Source organism: Rhipicephalus sanguineus, chromosome 8 (assembly GCF_013339695.2).
Source record: "Rhipicephalus sanguineus isolate Rsan-2018 chromosome 8, BIME_Rsan_1.4, whole genome shotgun sequence".
Lineage (NCBI taxonomy): Eukaryota > Metazoa > Arthropoda > Arachnida > Ixodida > Ixodidae > Rhipicephalus > Rhipicephalus sanguineus.
This window is the reverse complement of record NC_051183.1, coordinates 18,854,179-18,881,646: the sequence shown is the minus strand read 5'-3', so window position 1 is coordinate 18,881,646 and position 27,468 is coordinate 18,854,179. Positions and strand designations below refer to the sequence as shown.

Sequence of the window (27,468 nt, the reverse complement as noted above, 5' to 3'; positions counted from 1 at the left end):
TGAACAAGAATGCATGACTAAAAATTCGACGACGTAGAGGAGATCGTTAATTACGACGCGAGCAGAACATGCAGCGGCCGGCGTGACGCGGTCTGCGCTGGCGGTGCGAAGCGATATGTTGGACAGCGGCGTCGTAACTTTTTTGAGCAAGCGGCAGAGTTTGGCACTGATAACTGAAACTGCTGCACCTGTATCGACAAGGGCGAGTGCAGCGACGCCATCCACATACACGTCGATAACGTTCGTCGGTGAAGGGAGAGGCCTTGGTCTTTTCGCGGGTGACGCAGTTCCTGCCTCTGGAACTGCGGCAATTAGTTTTCCCGCTCCGGCGTAGAGGGACGACGGCGCATTGGCGATAGCGAGCGGCGTCGAGGCGATGGCGAGCGGCGGTTGGCAGGAGGATGATGGTCGGTATATGAAGACATCTGGCCGGGGTTCCGAGACGCCGAGAACGATGGCCGCGGTGACACATACGGGTCAGGTTCGAAGGTCTGGTGGTAGGGACGTACTCGACGACGGCAATATCGAGCGACGTGGCCAGGTAGCCCACAGGCAAAGCACATTGGCCGGTTGTCGAAAGTGCGCCATTGTCCGCTACCCTGCAGGTACATGGCGTGATTGAGGCGGGGTGTTGGTCGCAGTGGCACGGCAGATGGTAATGGCGGGAAGGACTGAGGCGGCGACCGTGCGGCAACTTGGGCGTAGCTCAGGGGAGAATTTACGTCGGCACAGGGAACAGGGGTCGGCGCCGGTGGAGTGTCGCGGGCAGAAGGCAGAGCAGCGCAAACTTGCTCCTGTATCACCTGGCGTATGTTTGCTGGCAAAGGCGATGGTGGTTGGCCGGCTGTTGATAGCAGCCAAAGCTGACGAGCGACCTCAGCACGGACAAACTCGTTTATCTGGGAGAACAGTGACTCGAAGTGAGGAGCGCTAGCCACGCTCGAGATGGCTTCATCAGATACGTGTTGGCGGCGCGTGAGAAGGCGCTGTCTTCGGAGCTCGTCGAAACTCTGGCAAAGCTCAGTTGAGTTCAGAGACAGTGCCAGGGTTCTTAGAGAGCAGCATTTGAAAGACGTCATCGGAAATGTATGTATGCATGTGTGTATTCTTTATTCCTTATGAACTGAACCGTCTACCTATGTGTATTCATCCGTTCCTTTAGCGCTATGCTCTCATTTTTTCGAGTAGTTCATCTCCTACTGAAGAATAAGCCATGGGTCAATAAGTTTATAAAACAGCAAGTAAACCCGTGGAATTCCTGTGATACAACTCGTACCGTCTAACTGCTAAGAATTGTCATACATGGAGCCGATTCTATAACTCGCCTAATAACCTCGTAATACGTTGCATATAGTTTTACTGATAGTCATCCGCGGTAATTCTATATATTTTAATTAACTAATTAATAAATAATATATTTATTTTCGATACTGCCAGTCTCTACATCGAGAACAAAGCACGTGGGCATATTGATAGAACGTCAGCGTGCAATAGGATGCAGCACATTTCAGAGTACAATTGTATACCATATATAGAAATGAGATTAATTATATGCTAGACAACGCTGTTCGTTATTACCACTTGTAAGTACTGTTTTTGCGCACGCATTTTCCCCTGTAGTTGAGAGTACGATACTGTTCTATGCAGGACGCATATCATACGGAGCTTGTTAATATTGCAACTCTGTAGAGGATCTGTGCGTCCGGCGATCGTAGCGTTCGTCGATATTCATCCCGTATTCTGGCACTTAGCGGATATTAAAGACTCCAGTTGCTCCTGCCGCATTTGCATAGTGTCGTGACAGGACGTATGTCAGCACTTCTTAATTTAGGCGTACACTTTTTGCGGAGGCCAATTTCCATTACTCATGTCACTGACCGAAGGGTTGCGTTCTTTAACATTTTTGATGGCGTGAATGTCGTTGTACCACTCGTAGACGTGTGCAGCAATCGATATGCACGCCGTCGCTTAGGGTCATAAAAGGTTAATTAGAATTTTGCTTCCCTCGACGTATTGACACGACCGCGCTGCAACGTACCGTCGACGTGCCTTGGGTGGAAGGGTCGTTTGTTTGATACGTGCGCGTATTTGAGAATTGTATGATATTATGGGAACATGGACTACTGGTGGACTTCATTTACCATGACAAATCATTGTATCTATACGTGCTTCACTCATTATAAATCGTAAGACAAGCTTTGAGGTAAAACTAATGCGCATTTGATGGCGCATAGCACGTCGTCGCCTCTTGTGACACTAGAAACTATTGCAAGCTTTGCGCTTGTCTTCTCGTGTAAAATCCTGCTGGTGTGAACACCTGGCATCTCGTATAAACACAGAAATAATAAGCTGAGGATGTCGCAGAAGCTTTCCGCATTAATAAGTTGCATACTGCCTGTGTATCTGAGTATTCAATGCGCATTTTACATTGTGAAACACATGTTCTCAATGGCTATTTTCGTGTAACGTAAAATCACGCGAGCAGTCCGTTTTTATTTATGGTGTTTTCATTTCGAGTGTTTAGAGATCATGAACCTCGTTTTGTTGGGCATTACTAGACCTGCGCCTTTCTCACCTTTTGTGCGTCCGGCATTTTTCCGCGAAAAGCAGAAAGCTTGCATCTATTTTGATTGGCCCACCTTTCCCATATTACCGGGTGTATCATAAAAGAATGTAGACAAGTAAGCGCAATACAGACAAGGACACGAAACACAGTCAAGGATGCAGACAAGGACACAGAGTAGAGCCGGACAACATGGACGCCGTGGTTTGCGCTGTCTGTTTCTCTCAGCGTATTCTTGTCTGCAAGCCTTACCTTGATCCATGATGAATCCTTGCGAACTAGCTCAACTTTCAGTTGTCCTACTGTCTTTTTGCAGGTTAACACGTGCCCCTAGTCTCCAGCGAACCACCTCCCAACTCTGACAGAATTATACTAACACTGTCACTTTTGCGGAGGGCCCAGATCTCTTAGACATTAGGAGGCTGCAAACAAGCATTACAATGAACCCTCTTCCACCGCAGAGTTTCATAAATTGTACGCTGAAAGGGAATTCAGCGCTACAGCCTATGGAAGCTGCAACGCATCGCGCTTCAGCCAGCATGGGAATCATGGGTAGTGCATGGATTCGCCTAGGCTTCGTTCTTTCGGCTCCGTGTTGCCTGCAGCCGCTTTGTAGCAAGAAAAAACTGCGCAAAAGTCCGCAGTCCCACTTCACCACGTTGACGTTTTTAGGCTGACCAATTTAAATCAAGTCATGAAGTTCACAATAATTAAGCCATTTTTTTACCCAAAACAACCGCCAAAACGCAACCGATAAACAAAGCTAGAAGTGCATTCGAGCCGCAAGCACAAAGACTAGGCAAATCCGCGTACTATCCATCATTCCCATGGTGGCTGAACGATCGAAGTTCCACAGTTCCCTCTAGTAAATATTGTAAGAAACTCAATGCACCCCTCCTCCCCCCCCCCCTTCCAAGTCCTTCATTACGAGCCCCCACCGGTCTCTGAGGAAGAGCGTTGGCCGGCTCCGGCCTCGAAGATCAGTGATGGCTTATAGCGAGGGCGTTTGATATGGCTCGAGCTCCAGGAACCTTAGAGTGAAGATACTTTCTAGGGGCCTTTCTTTCTTTCGGGCGATAAATTATGCGGTGACAGTATTTATTCGAACAAAGGTCGACCTTTTTCTTCGGGAATGCCACCCATAATTAGCTATCGACCTATATTCGGGACCAAAGAAGCTCGACCTATATTTGTGATCAAAGCTAGCAAAAGTGCCGAGCTAATGAAGTTACTGTTCACGTGTCATCCTCCAATTTGCCACACAAAGATGTGTCATGTCCCAATCTATCCGTTCCTCGAAAGGCATGGGTCGACCTATACTCGTTCGTTACCTATTTTCGAGTGCATACTGTATACTCTTTCGCTATTTATCTCTGGCGGATATATGATAAATTGATAACGCTCTTCCGTTGCGCGCCATTGCACTGGCGAACTCTGGTCAGGCTTTCTCAGACACTCTATCTAATATACCAACCATACGTTTATTCGAAGATCTAAACAGAACTTCTTGGCTCGCTCCGCTCCTGTCGTTGCACTCCAGATTTTCGATGCTTCTATCTCGGCGTCGCCTTGTGTTCCACGCTGTCGCTCGTTTGCACCAAGATGACGGAGTATGTTATGACAGATCCTGCAAGCTGTGGTCAGAAGATGAATAAGAGCGTTAGAACGAAAGGTTAGCACATGTCCTGCTAGCTTGAAAAATTATACATAATTTCCTTTCAGGCAGACATCAGCAAGGCCTTACGCACACCTACGCTGGGTACATTCATACAATCTACAAAAACTTTCAGGAAAGCAGTACTTCATGTAAATGCTACGTAGACTCACAAAAGCAAAAAAAAAAAAAACAAGTAATGATGGACCCATCACTAAGTGGGAAATTCATAGCTTTAGTAAAAATGAAGCCATCTTCGCGTGGAGCGCTGTCTGACATGTTGCCGTCAACAAGCCATCTGAATTGATATTTGAAGTGATCTTTAACGTAATGAGCTGACATTTCCAAAGGAATTCTACTTCATGTGAGACGAGTAGAAAAAACACATGCAGTTTCGCTCCAAAATGGCTCGGCCTTCCTGTGAATAGTTGCAACGTGAATGACATAGGAGCTGAAATAAGAAGGAGGAATGGGAAATGGCGCATCATCAAATTTCGCTGACACCCCATGCTTTGTATTCTTATATTTTAATTAAGATATTCACACTTACGGCGTCGTTGGCGATCATATTGACTACACTCCTCATGTGTGCATGTGCTTGCCCGAGTGGTCCATACAATGTGGCCCATATAATACAACGTGACCACATATAAATATATGTGGCCTATGGAAATGCAATGTAGTGCTCAAAGCTGGGAATGATTTGAGGCCATCGAATGCTTCCCCTTCCCTCTACGCCAACCATAATTATTGCTGATTGTATTCTATATTTAATATCTTAAATTTCATACCTAAGCGACCTAATTTGTTGTTTCTCTGTTGAACATTTGTAACTGGCATCATCTTTTGAAATTAGCATGAGTCTTTATAAAGAGAATCACGTTTTAGTACAAGCACTAGCAGTAACAGTTATAACGACTCCCCAAAGCTAGTTGTCTTCAGCATTGTCGTGTTTATAGAAACAAAATAGTACAATGAATTCCTTACCGACACAAGGAGGGGCAAGTTCAGGGTGAAAAAATTTCCGCCACTCAAGAACATCTCGTCTGGCTCAAGGGTGCCATGGAGGTATGCAACCTGTAAATGCAACGGAACAATATCAGCCGAGGATATTGCAAAGGTCGTCCAGGCCACATCAATAATCTTGTTTGAGAAGGATGACCTTTTTCCACGCTTCGCAGTGTTCATACGCACTCTGCAAGACTATTTGAACATGGTCAGAAAACCCTGTCGTTGAGCCGCCGTGTTGGTCTAGTGGTTATAGTGCTTGACCGCCGACCTGCAGGTCACGGTGTTCAACCGCGGCCGCGGCGGCCGCATTTCGATGGAGGCGTTATGCTGGAGGCTCGTGTGCTTATATTTAGTGCAAGTTAAACAACAACAGGTGGGCCCCGCAACGGTGGTCTAGTGGTTATGGCACTGGACTGCTGACCCGAAGGCCGCGGGATCGAATACCGGCAGCGGCGGCTGCATTTTCGATGGCGGTGAAAATGTTTGAGGCCCGTGTACTTAGATAGAGGTGCACGTTAAGGAACCCCAGGTGGTCGACATTTCCGGAGCCCTCCTATACGGCGTCTCTCATATTCATAGCGTGGTTTTAGGATGTTAAACCCCAAATATTATTATTATTATTATTAAGAACCTCAGGTGGTTTAAATTTCCGGTGCCCTCCACTGTGGCGCCTCTGATAGTCTCTCATAATCATATCGTGGTTTTGGTACGTAAAACCCCAGCAATTATTAACTCTGTTGTTGAGTAGTGAATGCTAGTTTTAAAATGTAAGTCAAATATTACGGCTCTGCACGCTGGAGAAAATTGACCACTGCGTGAAAACAAGAGAAATTGCTTCATCTCCCCTTGGCAAACTATGCTCCAGGCGGGGTACACTGGTACCGGCTCATTTTGCAAGCAATGACGCCCCAGCATACGATCTGAGATGCCACGTTGTGCAGGTAGAGCCCACGAGGTGCCGCCACGTGCTTGAACCGCGCACACCAGAACAATCAGTAGCAGCCAATACATGTCAAGGTAAAGAGCAGTCGCACGTACCCGACGGAAATGCGTAGGTGAGTCGTGGAACACTGCAACCTTCATAAGGCTTTCCCGCAGCTTTAATACCTACATTGGAAATAGAAGCAAACGACAAATGATCCGCAGAAAACACGCACAAGTTTCCCAGAGTTGCCAGATGCAACCAAGCTAACAAGCAAATAATCATCACAAAAGAAGCCCAAAAGGAGCGGAAATTTGTTGAATTTTCCTATACTTGAAGATATTTTAATTATAACAGAAAATGTCATTCAAATACAAACAATTGAAAAAGTCACTTTAGTTATTTTTTACAGCGAGAATATGCGCAACTATGAACGAAAGCACGTATTTGCTTTTTAGCATGGTCTCCAGGGTAGTCTCCACTCGGTTGAGTGCACGTTTGCCAGTGCATGATTCACATTATTTGTTGATTCACCCAACGTACGTTTGATTTCAACACTCAACTACTCAGTATTCGACAAACGGGCTATCGCTGAACGCGATGACCATCTAAACAACAATATTCGATGGCAAAACGTAAATACGCCAAAAAAAACACGACACGCGACCGGAAAATACTGCCAGCGACTCGGCAAATAAAGAAGCCCAAATCCGCTTACTATAAGCGGAACTGGCAACTCTGAAATAGTTTGTTTAGTGTAAGAGATACCGAACATTTACGGAACATGCCGAAACAAAAATGCTTTTTAACTTCGAAGTAAAACGAAACGCGCACCTTAAGACATTGCCCGGCTACTCTCTTCTTCTTACGGGGCTGGAGATGTGTATTAGTATATGGTAACATTGTTCTGATTCGTCTTCTGAAATGCTTGCGGCAAGCAGAATAGTGTCCATCTGAACGCCTTTGTAATGAGGACTCTCCTTAGCCTAATTTTCGAACATATGTGCTCTCTTGATGCTAACTGTTCCACATATCAATCCGCATGGTTATATCAAGTTAATTTCTAGAGCTATTGTTTCGATTCACCTAAATATAAAACAAGAAACCTACACACTAGGGGAGGACCACATATCAAACGAAGGTGAATATTTCACCAATGGTCATCTGCCGACGAAATAACGCAATCAGTATGCGAAGAGAGGTCTACAGGAACAACGAACACAAGAGACGTCACACTCACCTCATTTCCCATTGTCTGACTCAGTCGCGCAACATCCACAAAGTCTACCGTGGCGTAACCACAGTAAGACATGATCAACAGAAGCTGGTCTTTAGGGACACCTTCGTCGAAAAGGCTGTAGATGTTTATGCACGACACAATCAAAAGACCTGCGGCAGAGGCCATGATTGAGAACTGCCAGACCGAGTTTAACACCTTCCTCAGACTCACGATCGAGGACATGTTAAGTCTCACTCGGTCTAACTCCTTATCGACGGCCGCGATCTTGGTGAAGGGTGTCTCGGACATCGCAAGGATGTAATTGAGGGAGTCTTGCTCCTGGCGTATGTAGCTGATGAGAACCTCACAACAGGGTCTCAGGATGATGAAGTGCAACATGTCGTACGTGAAGAAGAGAAAGTTGAACAGGAACATGACGGCCTTCAGCACGAACTCGAGGAAGGAGTTGCCCTCGATGTGGAGCAGCTTGATGGTAATGTTGGCGTTGGCTATCAGGTGAGCGAAGAATGAAATTCCAACGAAGAATCTGCGTAGAAATAGGTTGAAAAGACGGCCATTTTCCATATACCTTTTCGCACGTGATAGCATATTAGCGTCACTATGGCAAGTTTTCGGTCATCATTTATGTCTGTCTGTACGTTATGTTAATGTTGCACGATTTAGAGTAGTATGTACCCTGCTGGTGCAGAGCGGCAAGCTGTCGCTAATGAAAATCACGAATATATTGCCCGCCGTTCCCAAACGTGAATCTGTGCTGAGAAAAAGTGAGTGATGCAGAGTTCTGCGTACTTGCAACCACTGATAAGTCGCATTTTCAGGTACGAGATCAAAAGGCACAACGTGCTGCTTCGATTATGTCAGATATTGATGTTAAAGAGCATTCACACCGTGGTCGAAAAGGTTAATTATACGCTAACGCAGTCATGAGTCGACTCACTCAGACTCCCTGAAACTCAGATCTAGCACTGAGTCTGAGTCTGAGTGAGCCCGGTTGAGAAAAATTTTAATGAATCCTAGCCGGATTGAGGAAGATTTTGATGAGTGTGAGTCCGAGTGAACCCTAAGCGCAAAATATACCTTGAGTGAGTGGGAGCGAGCTCCGCTTTTTTTGCCTACCTATGCTGCGTAGTACGTTTGGGACAGGTAGGGAAACTGTTTGAAGTGCTATGTCCCCTACCATGGGGGTGCTGCGCGTGCAACCATTCTTTAAATGTAGAAATGACGATTTGAGTACGTGTATAAAAATGTTTCACAGTTTGTAGCAGTATGTATTCTAATAATCTAAGGCGGTAAGCCGGGTAAGCTGTCCCTAACAAAGATTACGTCTTCACGAAATTGAACACTTGGAGAGAGAGAAAAAAATACGCCGAGCTGCACTTCGCAAACACCATCGAAACCGCAAAACTGAGGTCCTCCTTCGTCAGGCTCATCTTCAGCCACCTTTAGTGCGTTTATCACTGGTTCACTCTCTCCGCTAAGTCTTGACACTCCCCTTCTTGGCGCGCCTCTAATTTGTCCACCCTTTCCACCAAGCCTCACTCTCGCCCATCTTGGCGTGGCGCAGCCCTTCCCCTTCTTACCGAATCCCACTCTCGCCACACCACGAAGACACGTGACCAGCGCTACGCCATCAACGGACGCGGAAACCTGGACTAATAACTGCTCCGCTCTTAAAAATGCCACGTTCTTTGAACGACGTGTCCTTGCAGTTTTCATGCAAACAACCTTTACATATGCGCTTGCTAATCACCCAGTTCTGTACAATATTGCGGCAGTAAACTGCCAAAAGACGCCCTAATATGCTTAGTACAGTATGTACGTGTAACTGAGACCACATTTTAAATGCAATGCATTTTTTCTCTTTTTGCTTTGCTTGCTCTCCTTTATTTTGTAACATCTCTATTCTATCATTTTTACCCCCCTTACCCCTTCACCGAGCGCAGGGCAGCCAGCCGGTCTAAGAACTGGCTAACCTCCCTGTTCTTCCGCTTGTTTCTTCCTACCTTTCTTCCTTCCTTCCTTCTTAGCGAACCAAAGGCGCTGTGACTGTTTCCGTCTACGTATCTGTACGTATAACCGCCTACGTCCGGGCGCTCTCGTGGTCGTCTCTTTAACTTGAAACATACCCAAATTTGCATGGGAGAGCATTGTGTATAAAGAACACGTTCAACAGGTCATTACATTAACAGCGTCAGATAGTTGTTACGTACGTCATGGCACCCTTTCTTTCAGTCACGTGTGGCTCATACCCGTATATACACCACGGCCCAGGGAATGCGGGAATGAGACGCAGATGATTCACAGTCTGTATGAATCCAGGAGCGGCGATAGCAAACATTCAAAAATCTTTTCGTGATCGCGTTATGGAGGTTTTTTCGCAGAACATGCGGGCAGGCACCGGCAGCGTTGTCGGTGAGGGAAATATCAGAGGGACAGAAAGACAATATCACGGCTAGAGCCAGAATCAAAGCCACTCATTCTGCGTAGCAGTCGTGCATTCATCCACAGAGCTACGCCAGTGCTTCCAACTGCTTACGAAAGGACCTACAATGGCGTCATATTTCGGCAACGTCAACTGTGGTTGTAGTGTTCGCTATCGGCGTTTGTAACAATGCAATAAGCATTACATATTACCTTCCATGAAGACTAGGATTGGGCGTGTTGGTACAACATGATTATAAGTGTCCCCTCCTGTCGGCTGCGCTGATTTGCACTCATAAACTCCTATGACTCGCCAACCATATGGTCAACCACTGCTCAAGCCGGGGGAATACGGCAAGAACTGCTTGTTATGATGTGCATATCATAGAGCCGTACACTGCAGTTTGCGCTTTAAGGTGCTTTAAGGCTCTTTAAGTTTGCGCTTTAAGGTGAGTATCGACGTCACGTCGGACCATAGGTTACACTTCGGGCACCAGTGTAGTCGACGTGCCTGGTAAGCCCACAATCAATCCCGAACCTTCCAGCGCTAACGCTGGAAGGTTCGATAAGGAATGCATAAAAGCCGATGCAATTCACAGACGAGCAGATTATTCGACGACCGACGACTGTGCGCGCCGATATCGTTTCACTTGTGTCATTCCTATTCTGGGCACAAGCTCGCCCAATATAGAGTTTGACCTTTACCGACTGCGATCGCTTTCTTCACCGTCACTACCACGTGACCACAGCGCTTCTACGTAGCCCAGCTTTAGATAAGGAAATCCTGGCTGTCGGCATGTCCGTGACCGGGCCGGTGGGCTAGACCTGCCGATCCGGACGTGGGACTAGCCGGGTGTCCGACGAGTTCGCGCCCTCTCCGGGCCTCCAATAAAGTTGTTTGCCTAACCCACCACGTGACAATATGAACTTACCTCAAGGCATAGCTAAGACGACACCCGTATCGGTACTTCTTCCAATCGAACGCTGACTTCAACTCGTGTTCCGCCGACATCTTGAAGAACTCCAACATAGTCCAAGATCCGAACACGGAGCTTGCGATGTTCACCGTCACCTTGAAGGCTACGACCGTGGGAAGGACCAGGACGAGAGACTTGGTGAAGGAGCGGACACTGGCAAACACGCGGATCGTGTTGTTGGCAACGAAATAGAGCTGGCCCAGCGTAAAAGTCAGGAGACAGCCGACTGAGTAGAGTGTGTACCAGGACTTCCAGCTCACCACGGCGTCTCTCGGGTTTGCGCAGTGAATATTTCTGATGAAGAATACGCCGGCTGCTCGGCACAGCGTGGCGTACGGCCGGATACGTGCGGCCATGGCGCTTACCATGGTGGCTCAGAGTGGTGGATGCCGTAGAGGCTTCGGTTGGTTGAGAGTAGTGTCGGCCTTAATGGTCAGCGATCCAGAATACCCAAGAGCAATTCCTACAGAGGGAGGAACCTTGCACACTATAGGTGAAAGATGTGAACGAGAAAAGTGCATAATTTTGAGTGGCTAGGCAAAAAATGCATATGGTCTTGTGAGATCATATGAAAGTATACGATGGATAAAGACAAGAAATAAAAAAGGGCAGATGGGACTAAACAGCGGTACTTACAAGAAAATCTGACTTTGAGATTTCTTTAAGTATATTGACAAAAGTAACTTGCGAAGCGAAATGCAAGCATACCGCGGGCTTGTTGTGCGGGGACTAAATCAACAAAAGTTTCTATGGGCTTTTCAGCATTAGTGAGTGGTAACATTAGTTCATTAGGTTGAACGTTACAATGCAATGCAGAGGCTGTAAGAAAAGCTGTACTAATCTATTGATTAATCTTGAACCATTCGGAAGTTTTTCTTTTGATGCCAATAGTCGATCCACAATTGTTCTTACATACCGTACAACGTCTCGATACGTCAGCAACGGTTGACGTTCGAACCACCTATGGGCTCTAATCATCAACAACAGGAACTTAGATGTCTTTCTTTCAAATGAGTCAATATGAAACCTCACCTGGAAGACTAAAAGGTAAAATGCAAGACTACGCATTAATCTTGTGGTATGAATTGATTCAAGACGTTGCAGAAACAGAACCTGCAGTTAAGTGAAACATATCGATTCCCGCTGTTGAGGCCATTCTGTTCATTCGAAAACCTGCGCCCTGTACTTTCAAATCAACTAAATACTTGCAGATATTTGCAGTAACGTGACGGCAGCGACTTACCCGACCGATTTGCTAACAGCAGAATTTCCGTCTCGTGTTGTGGGCACCAGGTGACAGCTGCTGGTTTGACCAACACAATCTCCCGTTTCGTGTGTGTTGTGACGGGCCTTTCCAATTCCATCGTGTCGTGCGCCGCCTACATATCCCGCTTTCGGCTGCGTGTGGTCGATGCACGCGAGAGCGAGCAGCGTGGGCCATGTATAAATGATATTGGCATCCTGCAAATGGGATGCAGTTCGCACAGGTCGAGTTTGTTTACCTTTCGTTTCTGCCGTGCAGGTTGCGTGCTTGTGCGAATTGGCACTGAGCTATTTATTCCCAGTTGAGCCCCGTGTCCGAATACTGATACTTTAATCAAGAATTCACGGCATACTGTGTTCTTTTACTACTCGTTCGCACGCCTACATCATTCGTGCGCCTACGTCGGTTACAACCTAAGATTGAACGTTAGCTCCGCCCACAGCCGCATCGCTCTCCCTCTCGCAGAGAATTTCTGCAAGTGCTCTGTCCAATAGAGCTGACTCTTTTTTTTTTTCTCGTGACGTCACGCACTTCTCGAGTGTTGCAGTTAGTTGACATTCCCATATAGACACACGTTTGTGTTCCTGGTTTTAGGTCAAAATTTGGCGCACCGTAATAGAAAAAACCTGGGCGCCCCTTTGGTCGCAAGTATGGGTCGGCTGCGCATTGTGAGAACGCCCAAAGACCAGCGCGCTCATGGAGAACGGTGACGAGAGCAGAGACAGCACAAACCAGACAGTAGCAGTTGCTATTACTGCAGCTTTTATGCATATGTGCTGTCGTAGTGGTTTGAAATGTCAATATAGCTTTGTCAAATAAGAGACTGATATATGGCGATATATTGAAGAGCGCAGAGCACGACAGCTAGCCCTGTAATAGCGTCAAGGAAAGACATTTATTACTGCTTCCGGAACCTCTAAAAATAAGTGCCGTGTATTGAGACTTCGCTCACTGCAAATGCGTTGCCCGCATAGGAATCGAATGTTGGCGTTTCGAAAGCCGTCCAAAGGAGCCAACGCACTTTGTTTCAAGCGCTTCGTTTGGACTGCACTGATGCGTAAGTGTGCGAAGAGGGGAATCTGCGATTTCTTCTTGTTGGTCGCAACCACAAGTCGCAAAATTATTAGGCGAACTAAAGCAGAGGATTCGTTGTCTGTATATTTGCTTGAAGTGTTGAAATTGTAAGAAAATTGGCAATCGAAGAGAACAAAAGAATTGCTACAAGTTGGAGACGAATTCAGAACCTTTCCCTCACGCATTCGTTGGACTATCAATTGTGCGTCAGCTGTTCCCTCCTACACATTGTGAGATATTTATGTGCGAGTTGCAAATAGAACCCCTTCAAGAGTTGTAAAGCTCCATTGATGGCCATGCACAGGGTTTAAACGTATTAAACATGAACCGCCGCTCTATCCGTTTTAGATGCGAAGCAGCTTTTGCTCGGGGCTGTGTCCGCCCTTCCATTGGCGACCGTCCGCTCGAGAACCAGGTGTGCTGGCCCGCGTAGGTATGGTCGAATAAATTTTTTAATGGAATAATCGTTAATCGTTACTCGATTTAGCCTTTAATCAATTATTTGCTTTCCGTGGAAAGCTTTAATCGATTAATCGACATTTTTATGCGTGCTTTAAAACCGATATCTCTTTGTTTGAGAAGCATCATTCGTGTTGAATATGGACCCAAATCTTTTTACCAGACGCGCTGACGATCGAAAATTTCCGCTTTCGAAAGTGTCGACGACGGGCCCCTTGTGCCCACTGTGCGAAAATTCCCTCTTTCGCACACTGGACACAAGGGCTCCGTCGTCGGGAGATACTGATAACTTACCTGAAGAGGCGGATTAGTGTCGTCAGGATAGGGTTCTTCAACATTGTCACATTCGTCGTTACCAGCTTTCTTTAGGAGATGGCTCTTTGGCACATGAATAGAGTGGGCGTGCAGATGGTGATATCTTAGTCTCCGTCGCTGGCTTCGAGAAGTGCTTGCCACATTTATTACACCTTGCAGTCTTCGCTTTCTCATCTTCAACGAACAACGACCACACTGCGCTCCTCTTCCGCTTGCCTGGCATTATGACTTCCCAATTGTAGCAGTATAACCACCAATGTGTAATAATTACACAATTCATAAGGAATGCAATTTGAGTGTAAAGGCATAAAATGGCCCTTGTTGTACAGAAGTCATGTCGGATACTTAAAGGGGCCCTGAAAAACTTTTTCAGCATCGTCAGAAAAGGCTGCCGATAGGTAGTCTCGGCTCCAGAGAACATGAGCACCAAATATGATAGCGGAGCACGCGGCCTGGAATTCACGATTGATTTTCAAAGTCAACAAGAAATCGTTCTCTCGTCTTTCTACAAATGATGTCATGTACCCTAATTAAACTGCCATATACCCAAGAAGAACTGATGTCTGGGCAAGTTGGAATTGGTTATCTATCTTCGTAACGGGTGGCGTAAAAACAAGGAGAAAGGAAAGACTACACACCACAGAGCGCCTATACCGAAATTCACGACTATTGGCTGTTTTGAGCATCGTGAGCTGCATAGTTAGCAAGGCCGCCGCGGGAGACCGCCATGATCCCATTGAAAGTAAGCCGTGCGCCCGCCCCCCCCCCACCCCCCCCAAAAAAAGTGCTCAATATTACAACGTGCGCGTGACGTAACCTCTTTGCCCCGTGGAATCTTTACCTGCTTAGCTTTCAGCGCGCTCATTGGGGTGAAAGAAGCGAAAGCAGTTACAGCGTACGACAAACTCCGCTCGTACTTGACGGATTCTAGAAGTTTTTACGGCGGTCGCTTCGTGAGGCAATACACTGCTTTGTTGAAGCCATTCGATGGCTACTTGGAAAAGTGTTGCTGGGCCCCTTTATAAAAATTGTGCCGCTTAATTCAGTACCAACATGAAAGATGCATATGCTGAGAGTATCTCCTAAGGAGACTCCCACTCGAGCTCACTTTTTCGTGGTGGTGTCTCGTTCACGCCAGCTCCCTTGGTTGGTTCTAAACAATCGCACCCAAACTACACCAACCGAGTCGAATGATACATTCTTCTGGTCATAGTCATCATCATTCTCAGTTTATGTTATGGCCACTGCAGTATGAAAGTCCTCTCTCAATGATCTCCATTTTCGGCTGGCTCCATTTTCGCTGGTATTGCATGCAAAGTGCTCTCGCCAGTGGAAAGCGCCTCATTTTGGGCGTGTTTTCTTGCAGTATGTATCCGTGGTGCAGTCACAGAAGAGAACAGCATCTTAGTTTACCCGCAAGTGTACGAAGACAGAAGGGTCATTCCACGCCAAACGTCCCAGACATTGCGCTCGACCCTCTCCAATTGTATTGTAAAAAATTGTGGACGTTCATATCAGTGCACTATTTGCCCTCGGAAAGTATTTTTTGGAAAAAAAATTTTTCTTGTCTGTTACAGTGGTTTGAATTTTGCCGTAGTGGGTGAAACATAGGTTGCGAAAAAATACTCTAAAAAATATAATACTTCACGGAACGCTTTAAATATCCGCTGTTTACTTGAAAAGGAATGGCACTCTTATTATTACCCATTGACGACCACTACTTTGTCTCACGATGTGCTTTGTGGTGAAGCAATGCTGCAATTCTGCGCCCATTTTGATTATTTTTTAAAAATTGTACGAATATTACAGACAAAACAGGACTATATCACATGGCTCGATAGTTCGCAGTAAGCGTGTCAAAAAAGTATTGAAGTCGATGACCAAGTAGTTTCGAAGTGGAAGCGGCGCGAACATTGAAAAATGTGTGAAATGCTCCACATTCAGGCCCATGTAGAGTGGTGATGCAGTCCAAGTAAAAAAGCACGCTTGGTCTCGTTGGGAAGAGTAAACAAAGGCGATTTATTTGTGAAAGTTTTATCGGAGTGTTTTTTGTTTTTGGCGAGAAACAAAATTTTCTGTTGAGCATTCACGGCGTGCCTGGGCCCGGGCCTGTAAGTCCGCTTCACTGCGCCGCCACTGTTCCTTGGGGTAACGGAAGTATGCAGCGCCCACGCGGGTGGCACGATCGTGTGCTGCTCTGAGTTTTCACGTTTCGACACGCATTCTTCGGCTTTCCGCAGTGCCGCCGACGAAGTGTCAGGGAAAACGAGTGATGGTTCGTTTAAAATATATTATTATATAATAAAAGTGGCTAACGGGCACCGGGAATACACTTATAATTCTTTTTTATGGGCAGCTCGCTTGAACGTGACACGCGCCATTCGTGCCTCGGAGCCGAATGGGGCTACGTATTCTTACGCTCGGATCTTCGGCAGAGGTGAACTTTGCTCCGGTGATCGCGTCGCCGAGCGAGCACGCGGCACTCGAAGGTACGTCTTTCGCCCGCATCCCTTGGCAGCGAGTAATGTACAACGGAAACCGAAAGCGATTAATATACAAAAGGACGAAGCCGCCTTTAAGGCGGCTTCGTCCTTTTAAATGTCTATCGCCTTCGCTTAGTAATCGCAAGGCGATTACTAAGATGAAAGCATCGCATGCAGCGTGGCAGAAAGTTGAGCTCTCAGCAAGGTTTGAGTCTACAATCTCCCTCAAAGGTACGCGCACGTTTCACCTTTTCGTGCCATCATCACGTACTGGCTACTCTTAATGCCGGGCTCACCACCTACTCAGCAACAAAGGCATTTCAAGTGGCGAAGACCATACATCGGCAACGGAAGTAAGAACTGCAACCTCCGCAGAGATCGAAAACACAACCCAAGCTCTGCGCCTGTCGTACGTGTGCATGCAGTGACGTGGCAATGAAATCGTGCTCTGCTCAGACTACTAACCAGCAGCCTTTAGTGCCCTTCCGAAACATTCTGCCAGCCATATACATTGTTTGGAAGTTTTCAGCAACGTGAAAACTCACAGCAGCACACGATCGTGCCCCCCGCGTGGGCGCTGCATACTTCTGTTGCCCCAAGGAACAGTTGCGGCGCAGTGAAGCGAACTTACGGGCCCGCGCCCAGGCACGCCGCGAATGCTCAACAGAAAATTTTGTTTCTCGCCAAAAACAAAAAACACTCCGATTAAACTTTCACAAATAAATCTCCTTTGTTTACTCTTCCCAACGAGACCAAGCGTGCTTTTTTACTTGGAATGCATCACCACTCTACATGTGCCTGAACGTGGAGCATTTCACACATTTTTCAATGTTTGCGCCCCTTCCACTTCGAAACTACACGGTCATCGACTTCAATACTTTTTTGACACGCTTACTGCCAACTATCCAGTCTTGTGATATAGTCCTATTTTGTCTATAATATTCGTAGAATTTTTAAAAAATAATGAAAATGGGCGCAGAATTGCAGCATTGCTTCACCGCAAAGCACATCTTGAGACCAAGTAGTGGTCGTCACTGGGCGATAATAGGGTAGTGTCATTCTTTTTCTAGTAAACAGCAGATATTTAAGGCGTTCCGTAAAGTATTGTATTTTTAGAGTACTTTTTTCCAACCTATGTTTCACCCACTACGGCAAAATTCAAATCACTGTAAAAGACAAGAAAAGATTTTTTTACAAAAAATACTTTTCGAGGGCAAATAGTGCACTGATATGAACGTCCACAATTTTTTACAATACAATTGGAGAGGGTCGAGCGCAATGACTGGGACGTTTGGCGTGGAATGACCAAGAAGTGACGAGTCGGACAAAACCCTTGTCATACACGACGGCTACTTCCTTAACCTGGTCAAAGCTTCGGCGTTCGCAGATACCGTTTTGCTCCGCACTGTCACAGAATCCAGTGTTACGGAGAACTGCGTAAGTAGATTCTGCTTCCATACATATTACTTGCTTCGCAGTCTATAAGCTCCTAGTGCTGTGTCGCGCGCAGCGTACGTATTGTGTTGCAAATCAGTTCTGCGGAATCCCGCAAGGTGGCGGACGGGTTAAGAAAGGGAAAATAGACAACCACCCGTCTGTAGCACGACGCCAGAAGAAAATCTATATGGATTTCTCAGAAATAAAGCCTCTTAGTCGCCGAAAAATTCGTCCTGGTCCGGGGTCGTCCCCGAAAAATTCGTCCTGGACCCCGGACCAGGACGAATTTTTGGTCGACTAAGAGGCTTTATTTCTGAAAAAGCCATATGGATTTCCTTCTATCTTCGTGCTGCAGACGGGTTCTTGTCTATTTTCCCTTTCGTACGTATTCTGTGAGGAGCATGAAAAAAAAAAAAACACATCCCTAAGCTGATGGATACGTAGGGGAGTTAATAAGCACTCACTGTGAACTGCTTGAACTGCATGACTTTTGTTAATATGATTGTTTTCATCATGATTCCACAATGACCGTTCATGTATAAAGAACGAAATGGAATGGTTGAAGGTCTCGTTTCTCTGTTAGACACAACGTGATAAAGCCAGCGTGCAATGAAGCCAGGGAAGGTATAGGAGACATTACTTCTAGTTTTTAGCTGTAGTGTAGTAATCATGGCATAAATAAAAAAGAATTAAAGTGGGCGAAAAAAACAGTCCTACAACTACCCGATAACGCGTCCGATGTTTACCAATTTAGATACGGCGGCGGTCGTTCCCCCTTCACTGTATTGGGTATTTCTGTACGGGTAATTCACATAGATAATAAACAATGTGCATAACACACGCATAGTATATACATGAATAAATCCACATTCTTATTATACAGTATACATAATAATGTATAATTTACCTAATGCCTGAGCGCCTCTATTGTTACAAAAGCACGCCCTCAGCTACACTGGTACACAATGCTATTGAAGCGATCTCTCGTACAGTGAAGCATTGTAGTGGCGAAGAAATACATGTACAGTATAAGAAGATACACACAATGCCAGACTTCAACTGAAGTATGGCGTTGAAGTCTGGCGTTGTGTGTCCCTTTCTATCTTCTCCACGTCTTTGTTCCATAGTACAATGCTGCACAGTATTCACCAGAACCAACTACCTAGCTGTCAACGCTTAGCGATCTATGGTACGTAGGTTCTACATCTTGTTCGTTGAGAATTCCACCCAGATCATGTGATCTAACGACCGTACTATCTGAAGAAGACGGGTTTATTGTCGAATCATCGACTACGACGACAATTCTTATTCAACCATTGTTAATCCCAACACATAGAGCGCGTGCGTTAACTCTAGGCAGTTTTTAACAACAAAGCTGTCTTCTAGGTTAACGGAACCCATCTTGAAAGGTACCTGTATCGAGACACCTCGAAGCAAGCCTCGCTTCTTGTGAAACCTTTGAGGGCTGGGCTTTACCACGTAGTGAGTATACCTCGCAAGGGCCGCGACTTGCTTCTCGGAAAGTGAGTGCAAAATTAGCCTGTCGAAATCGTACTGTGCTCGGTCTAGGTGGGCCTCTTGAATCACACGCATCGAATAGAACCGGTGGAAACGTACGAAAGGTCTTCAGTAAGCAAGACGTCACACAAAATATCCCGGGTTGTCCTTAATGATGAGACTGCAGGCGTCTGTGGCTCAAAAGGTGAGTCAAATACGTTTCCGCACGGGATGTTATCGAAATACCAACTAAATGCTGAATAAATTAGTGTTTACGATATAGCTCACTGTGCGAAAAATACACCAACAGAAAAGCAAGCACCATAAGAGATGAATGATTGTTTTTTTTTTCAGTGATAGCTCGCTACCTCGATAAAATCCAGCGTTCAATCCTGGTTTATGCAGCCATTATCTTTCAAGACATCTTTCGCTTACTTTAATTCAATAACGTGGCATGATAATGTAAACGATTACTTTTAATCGAATTTATCTTATCCTCTCGTGTACTGACCTCCCGTATAGATCTAGCTGCTTCGCATAACCAGTTTGCATGAGGAATCTTCAAGGTTAAATTGGGTAAAGAGTGCTTCAGTAAAAGAAAATCTTGGACGACATGACACTGATTGTTTGGTGCACTTTATTCCACACCAACAGCAGACCTCTACTTGAGTCCTTGCGAGGCAACAGCGATAATTTTTACAAAATGTAGCGTTGTTTATTTCAGTCTGATTGTAAGGATTGAGCTGCTTACAATATTTTTTACTGCTCAACATTCGCAAACATGAAATTTAAGCTGAATGGCGGATACCTTAACCTTATGGTTATTCATCTTTAGAGCCCCGCAGCTATGCATTCAACATTGCAACATTTCTTGCTTATTTTGAGCATTAAAAAAAATAATCAGGCTCTGTGTCATACCAGAGTTTTCAGCTAACAACTTGGAAATTGTGAAATTTGGTCTCCTATGAACGAAATATGTGTTTTACTAATGCTTAGGCGGAGCTCAGAAAAAGGAGCATACTTTCGGACCAGTTTAGTAACGTAAAACTTTTTAATGTATATTCAAACATGTTCATCATAGTTAAAATATTTACATATCACGCGCGGCGAATAAAAAAAACGAAGGTCCTGAATGAATGAGACATTATTGGAGCTGCGCATTTTTAAAAGCTGTTTATTGGAATGAAAAAATAAACTGTTAGTCGTAAATATAAAGTTGTTGCTCAATGGGACATTATATGCAAAGTAAACGCGTGACTTACAGTCGCAGTGAATATTTTTGATTATGAAGAAATATAGAATTCATAGAGTTGCATCGGCAGTAGGGTTGTTATGAGGGGTGTGCGGCTGCAACCGTGCGGATTCGAGCTCGTCCAGACGCTGGTACGTAGCTACAATATCAGCGACGGTAGCCGGGTCCTTTATCGCCAAAGCATTGAAGGCGACAGTCGCGATGCCTTTCAGGAGATGACGCACTTTGTCTGACTCTCCCATGGAAGCGTTGACGCGACGGCAAAGGGAAAGGACATCCTCTATATACGAGGTATAAGACTCGCCCAGTTCTTGTTTGCGAGTGTCCAGTGTCCTCTTCGCAAGGGCGGATCGAACCGCTGGAGTGCCAAACACTTGTCGGAGACGCTCTTTGAAAGTGCTTCAGTCGGGAAAGTCGATCTGGTGGTTGAAAAACCAAGTCTTCGCCACGCCTGTGAGGTAGAAAGAGACGTGGCGGAGCTTGTGCGGATCGACCCAATGGTTCACAGCACTCACGATGTAGTATTGGTCAAGCCAATCCTCCACATCTTCATTGCGAAGTCCAGCGAATAAATGGGGATCGTGATTGGGCCCGCTGACGATCCAAGGTGGAGAAGCCGCGGCAGCCGTAGCGGAAGAGGTAGATGAAGAAGGGCCTGAGGGTTCGTCCTGCGGCATGCTGGTGGACAATGGGCACAAACGGCGACCTGAACGAAGCTCCAGGAGGTAAAGCGGGCGAGGAGAGGACGGGGAACCGATGAGCACCCTCCACCACTTGTGACGTCGCAGTTGACACGCCTTTAATAAGCCTTTAGAAGCCAAAAAGCTAGGTGCATCTTCATACGTCAAGTTTTTAAGTTACTGTAGCCAACAAACTTGGTTTCTCAACTTGGTCAATAACGAGTATCATTCTTTCGCTTTAATGTAAAACAAGAAGAAATAAGTGCAGCTCGTCATGGCGTCTTCAACAGGCACTGCCGTTGCTAGCATAGAAGCTGCAAACACGCCAGTACCATCTGGCGTTCGCGTTTTGTGTTGCCGCCGCGGTGGTCCTATGGTTGCGGTGCCCGAAAGACGTGTGTTCGATCCCGGACGAGGCGATCGCATTTTGATAGTCGAAATGCTAGAGGCCCGTTTATTGTGCGATGTCAGTGCAAGTTAAAGAACACAAGATGATCTAAATTATGTGGAGCCCTCCACTACGGTGTCTCGATTGCCTAAGTCGCCTTGGCAGATATCATAAACAAACCTACCATGATATTTTTGCTTATTTTCCATGGAGGGATTTAATAAACAGACAGCTCATAACTCCCTTAGGTAACGTATAACCTTTGTAACTATGTGCTACTCCCGTATGGATGACAATTTTCTTCCTTTCATAGGCTTTCCTCCACTTTTCGGAGTTCTGCACAGTTTATTTACCTTATTCGATTGTGTGATCGCATCGGTAGCAGATATCACGAAGCATATAGAGTGTAAACAGAAGGCATGATATTGACACCAGTTCATAAATATTCAGTGCTTAGTATAATGTGTCTGTGCGTTTTTGCTATTTTCAGAAGGGAGGGCCTGGCCAGAAAGTTTTTTGGTCGAATTGTACAGCATCAGCGAATCGAAACACACAAGCTACTTTCGAAACGATACAAACAAGCTCATCGATTACGTCACAGTTTTCTGGAACTCGGTACGTTTACGCGTGCAGGTTCAATAAACTTCTTTATCTCTTGGCGTAGGTATTGTTTATACCAGTGTTGTGTTTTGTCGTTACAATTTAACTTTAGCCGGCGGGCTTCCGTATGTGGACACAGCATGTTGATAAAATGGCGAAAAAATATAGACAAGTAGTAGACGGCGGAGCTGGCGGAGCACGCTCCCGTGACGACTCATTAAGAGTTTACACGGCTTTTTCTGCTGCGAAGAAAATAGCTGAGAATCGTCGACAGCATTGGATAACTCAACCATACATTTTTCGCACGGCTGGCACTGTACAATAACATGTGTAACAGCTTTAGCCGGTGAAAACCAGTCGCTATAAAAAACATGTAGGTGTGTCACTGCAGCACGATCATTGCTGAAGTACCGATATCCTATTATATTGATCTCACTTAACTGCTGTTAACATTTCAAAACGTTCCGTGATATTACGTATGTTCACCAATAGATGCCTACAAATGAAAGCGAGGAACTTGCTGTGTCGTCTAGACAATATAAATATGTTGTCCGAAACAAAAAAGAAAAATAATTCGCCGTTAAAAACTCAACGCTTCAGGAAAGTCTTGATATTCACAGGTCAGTCTCCGCTTGCAACAGCTCCAACCACCTGGCTCCATCGCGCTGACCGCCATTGAAGCGTCCTCGAATGTAAGTAGGAACAGTCTGATCTTAACCTAAAGTGTGACCTGCCTAACTATATTGCCTATGTTTTTTTTTGTTTATTAGGCAAGTGAACCTTTCGCAAGTGTCAGGAACAAGGAAAAACTAGTTGGTACAGAGACCTTGGCGAGGTTGGAGAGACATCTGTTTAGGCACATACCAATGCGGCTTGCAGACGTGGTCTTCTTGCTGACAGCGTGAGTGAGCTTTATTTTGAGAGTTAAAAGTCCATATTGAAGCGTGAAATACTCAAAAACTAACGAAGAACGTTATATGGGCGTAACACCGCATTCTCTATTTGTTTAATGTGTTTTGTTTCAGAAAAAGAGGAGAAAAAAGAAATGAAATCGCTGCACACATGACAAAAGGTGGTTACAGAGAGTCCGTAATATATTGACTAAGAAAAAAAGTCACAGTTTCGCCGCAACGGCGAAGCAATGAATGCGATAGCAATAAATTGTAATGTAACGCGAAGAATTTGCCAGCCAGCCGAAGAATTTGCCAGAAGCTCGAAATTGCCAGTGCGTCGCTCGAGCCCAAAGGACGCACGAAAAGAACGCACACAGGACGAGCGCGAACTAATGCGCCACAGCTCGGCACTTTGAAGCGCACTGCTGAAACATAAAGCAGGACGCACGAAACGACCGAACAGGTACACACAAGACGAGCGCAAACTGATTGTCACTTTTGTTACTTATTTCTGTTTGAATAGCGCGCTCCTTTCGCAAACGCGGCCGCTGCAGCGAGCGAAGCGAAGCACCCCACCGGCCGCCCCTTCTTTCCTCGAGATAAGCGCACGAAAGCGACCACGCCCTGTAGAGCGAAGAGCAACGGCGATCGCAGGAGCGGCGCGCGCACGTCGCGCCATCTATGTAGCCACTAAGAAAGCATACTGAATTACATGGTGTATATAAAAAATGTCACAGTTTCGCCGCAAGGGCGAAGCAATGAATGCGATAGCAAAAAAAGCGGCCCGTGACGGACGCGCTGTGACTACCGTGCGTCCATCACTACCCGGCAGCTACTAGACAGTTTTAATTTCACGCACGTAGGGACTTCTCATACACAAACGTGAAAAGTACACGTACGTTACGTGCACGACATCTGAAACGCTTTTAGCTACATGCACGCGACGCGCGGTGAGAGCTACCACGTAGCTCCATCTGCTGAGAATCATGAACACTGCGGTAGTTTGTTCGAGCGCCCGCGCGAGCAGACAGCGGAAGGGCAAGGTTCTCGCTGCGCAAATATAAGAAGAAGCGAGAGACCTGGCCGACGCCTTTTAGTGCGCCCGCGCGCTCCTAGCGCCATCTCGCTGGTAATGACGAAACGCTTATAAGCGCCTCCGTCTCGGAGGACTGCAAACGGTAAAGGGTGTTTATATAACGCTCGCCGTTAGCTGCCAGAGGGATGTACGCTTTGTGGAGTAGTGCTTAGCGCACCGCGCTGCGAATTCAGAAGTCGCTGGTTCGATTCCGCGCTTCGGAAGCATTTTATCTGATTTATCTTTCTTTGGGATATTGATGTATATATACATACTTATACATATACGCAGCACGACGGCGGCGACGGCGACGGCAAAAATCAGCCGAGACTGTCCATATAATTGCTATCGCAATAATAGCGCGCCGTTAGCAGGCTGAAAGATGGTGCTGTCGTGGCCTAACGTCTAACGCGGCGGGCTGCAAATCGAGAGGTCGCCCGTTCGATTCCGCGCGTCGGAAAGAATTTCTGAATTATTTTTTATGGCTTTTCTATATATATACATACGTATACATATACGGTGAATGACGGCGACGGGGACGGACATTTTCCAGCCGAGACTGTCCATATAATTGCTATCGCATAAAACGTGGTTTTCGGCTTCGCGTCAACTTAAGCAAATGCATAAGCGACCATGTGACACTTGAGGAAACTCGTGTGTATGCTATTCTATACTAGATGTAAACGGAATGCATTGCTTTGATTCTTTCAGCCGTGATGTGGTGGAGGTTGTTGCGGGAAAGATTAGCCCCGAGACAGCTGGTAAGCAAACTCTCAATGTGCATTTGAAGATTTCGTATCAAGCCTTCACTTTTCTATCGTAGATGCAAACATTGCAGGAAATTTAGAGATGGGAATGCAAAAACACCCGTGTATATCACGTTTTTTTGTTAGTTGGAAAGCCTGGAGTTAATATTGAGTGGCGACAACTCAGCCAGCACTAGTGGAAGTATTTTTGATTTATTACATTAGACAATGTTTTTTTAACTTTGCCAATTGCTAGTTAAAAACGTAATAGCCACTTAGCAAAAATATAACCTCAACTAAGATTTTTTTAGTAGCCTTCGATGAAGAACAAGAAAACTTTTATCCGTCATGACTTTGTTTTTCGACCTCTGTTTCAATGTGGTTTCTTGGCTTCATTGTTTCAAAAGCTTGAGAAAAAGCTATGATAAATTAAAGAAATACACGAGGCGATACTTCAACAGCTGAAGACAGTCCAGGTTAATAAAACTCTGAACATTGCTTTCGCGTACTTTGCACCATAAGAAAATACTCTGTGTAATGCTTGGTTGCAGGACTGGCGAACTTTGCCAAAGCTTGCGGGCCGAAAAAAGTCGGACTTGGAGAGGATAGTGCAGGCCGCTTTTCGGGAAGTCACGTTGCTGCTCACGAACTAGGTCACCTGTGAGTAACTCATCCGTGATTAATGTAATTGCCTGATTTCGTTTGAAATTACAATAGATTTTATCCTGTCTCAAAGCACGTACTTTGAAAGAAATGGCCAATTTAAGATCCTAATGAAGTAATTCGCAAGCAGTAAAACTACTACAGATATACGTATCTGCTGAAGCATATTTGGGGGCCTGAAGAAAACATAGAAAATCTCTTATGCAAAGTGCCTTCGATACGGCGTACAGCGCATCTCTTTACAGACTGCATGCATATGTCAAATGGATTAAAGCAGAACACATTCTCAGTTGAAAACTCTTGGATCCTGGCCGCATCCTGCATTGGAAAAGAAACCTGCTCGCACCCTGCTGCAGTTCTTAACAACACTAGCCTCAGTGGCCAAATATAGTCCTTTATTGCGCGTGCAGTGCTGTATTTCCATGTTTACTTACTCCTATTCTCTTTCCCTCATTGTAGGGTAGCAAACCAGACGGTCGTCTCATGGACCTCCATGCCTTTTCCCTTCTTTCTATAACTTCCTCTCTCTCTCTCTGTCATTCTGGATGGCAAAGACTTGGAAATATCGGCTGCGGATAGGAAAAATCAGCAGGAGTCTTTTTCTTGTTCAAAAGCTTCAGTACACAATGGTGAAGGACTCTTGCGCAATATAGGTTATGACTGTTTGCAGACTGAGGTCCTACCACGATGGCGACGGATCGTCAAGGAATTGCCCGGCGAACGGCGGTTACCTGATGAACCCCGCAGCTTCAGGGAAAAACGTTTACTTTTTCTCTAATTGCAGCAAGGGAGCCATTTGGAACTTTCTGCGGTAAGTTGTGCCTTAAACGTCGTAGCAGCGTCACGTCCGGAGCGCGAAACAAGGGCTAGATATACCTCGAAAAATACAGAAGTACAAGCACGAGGCTTACAGACAACTGAATGACCCAGAACACTACCGTAAACTAGACAACGATCCAACAGAACAATACACACTCACAATCACCAACACACTTAGGTCGGTGTCGACTTGGGCTTGTTGGTTTGTCATAATCGTAAACTGTTGCGCGGAAAGACGTAGACGGGGAACACAAAAGACACACAGGGAGCGCATGTGTTCCCCGTCTACGTCTTTCCGCGCAACAGTTTACGATTATACACTTAGGTCCCTCCTTGCTGATGAATTAATAACTCCATCAGAATTTAAGTTTCTGAAACCAAACAACAAAGCAGCAGGACGGTTTTACCTCCTCCAAAAAATTCACAAAGTACCATCCACCTAATTATACACTGTCAGTATTCCAGGGCGTCCAACAGTATCAAACAACAACACCCCAACCGAAAGCCTCTCCGAATTCCTTAACCACTTTCTCGTTGACATTCCGAAGACATTTCCATAATTTGTACAGGATACCCCACACCTCCTGCGAATAATAGAAGAGATTAATAGCAAAGGCACACTACCCCGAAACGCCATTCTCGCCACACTAGGCGTTACCGCTGTATACACGAATATTCCGATCCCAGAGGGCCTAACTTCAATAAATCAAACCTTATCCAAACATAATGTACAACATTCTACTGAAGTATATTTATCATTACTCGAACTAGTATTATCACACAACTATTTTGAATTTGAAGAAAATTACTACTTTCAAATACAAGGAACAAGCATGGGTACCCCCTTCGCACCCACATATGCAAACATATAGTATAATATGGGGTCATGGCAGGGTCAAGCTAACTAAATTTACATCATTTCTAAACTCCTTTCATCTAATAATAAATTTCACGTCCGAGACCTCAGCTGAGAGCATCAACATTCTTGAAAGAACCATATATTTTGAGAATGGCATATTAAAGACAACGCTGTAT

General features: G+C 45.6%; 1 protein-coding gene across 1 annotated transcript; it reads right to left on the bottom strand.

The window, feature by feature from the left end:
• Positions 1-311: 311 nt before the first annotated feature.
• Positions 312-11,156, bottom strand: LOC119403054 (uncharacterized). Its single transcript, XM_049418155.1, has 5 exons — positions 10,744-11,156; positions 7,391-7,916; positions 6,267-6,335; positions 5,205-5,294; positions 312-899 (listed from the first exon to the last, which is right to left on the bottom strand). Exons 1-5 carry the CDS (start codon positions 11,154-11,156, stop codon positions 312-314), a joined length of 1,686 nt encoding a protein of 561 aa, XP_049274112.1.
• Positions 11,157-27,468: the final 16,312 nt, after the last annotated feature.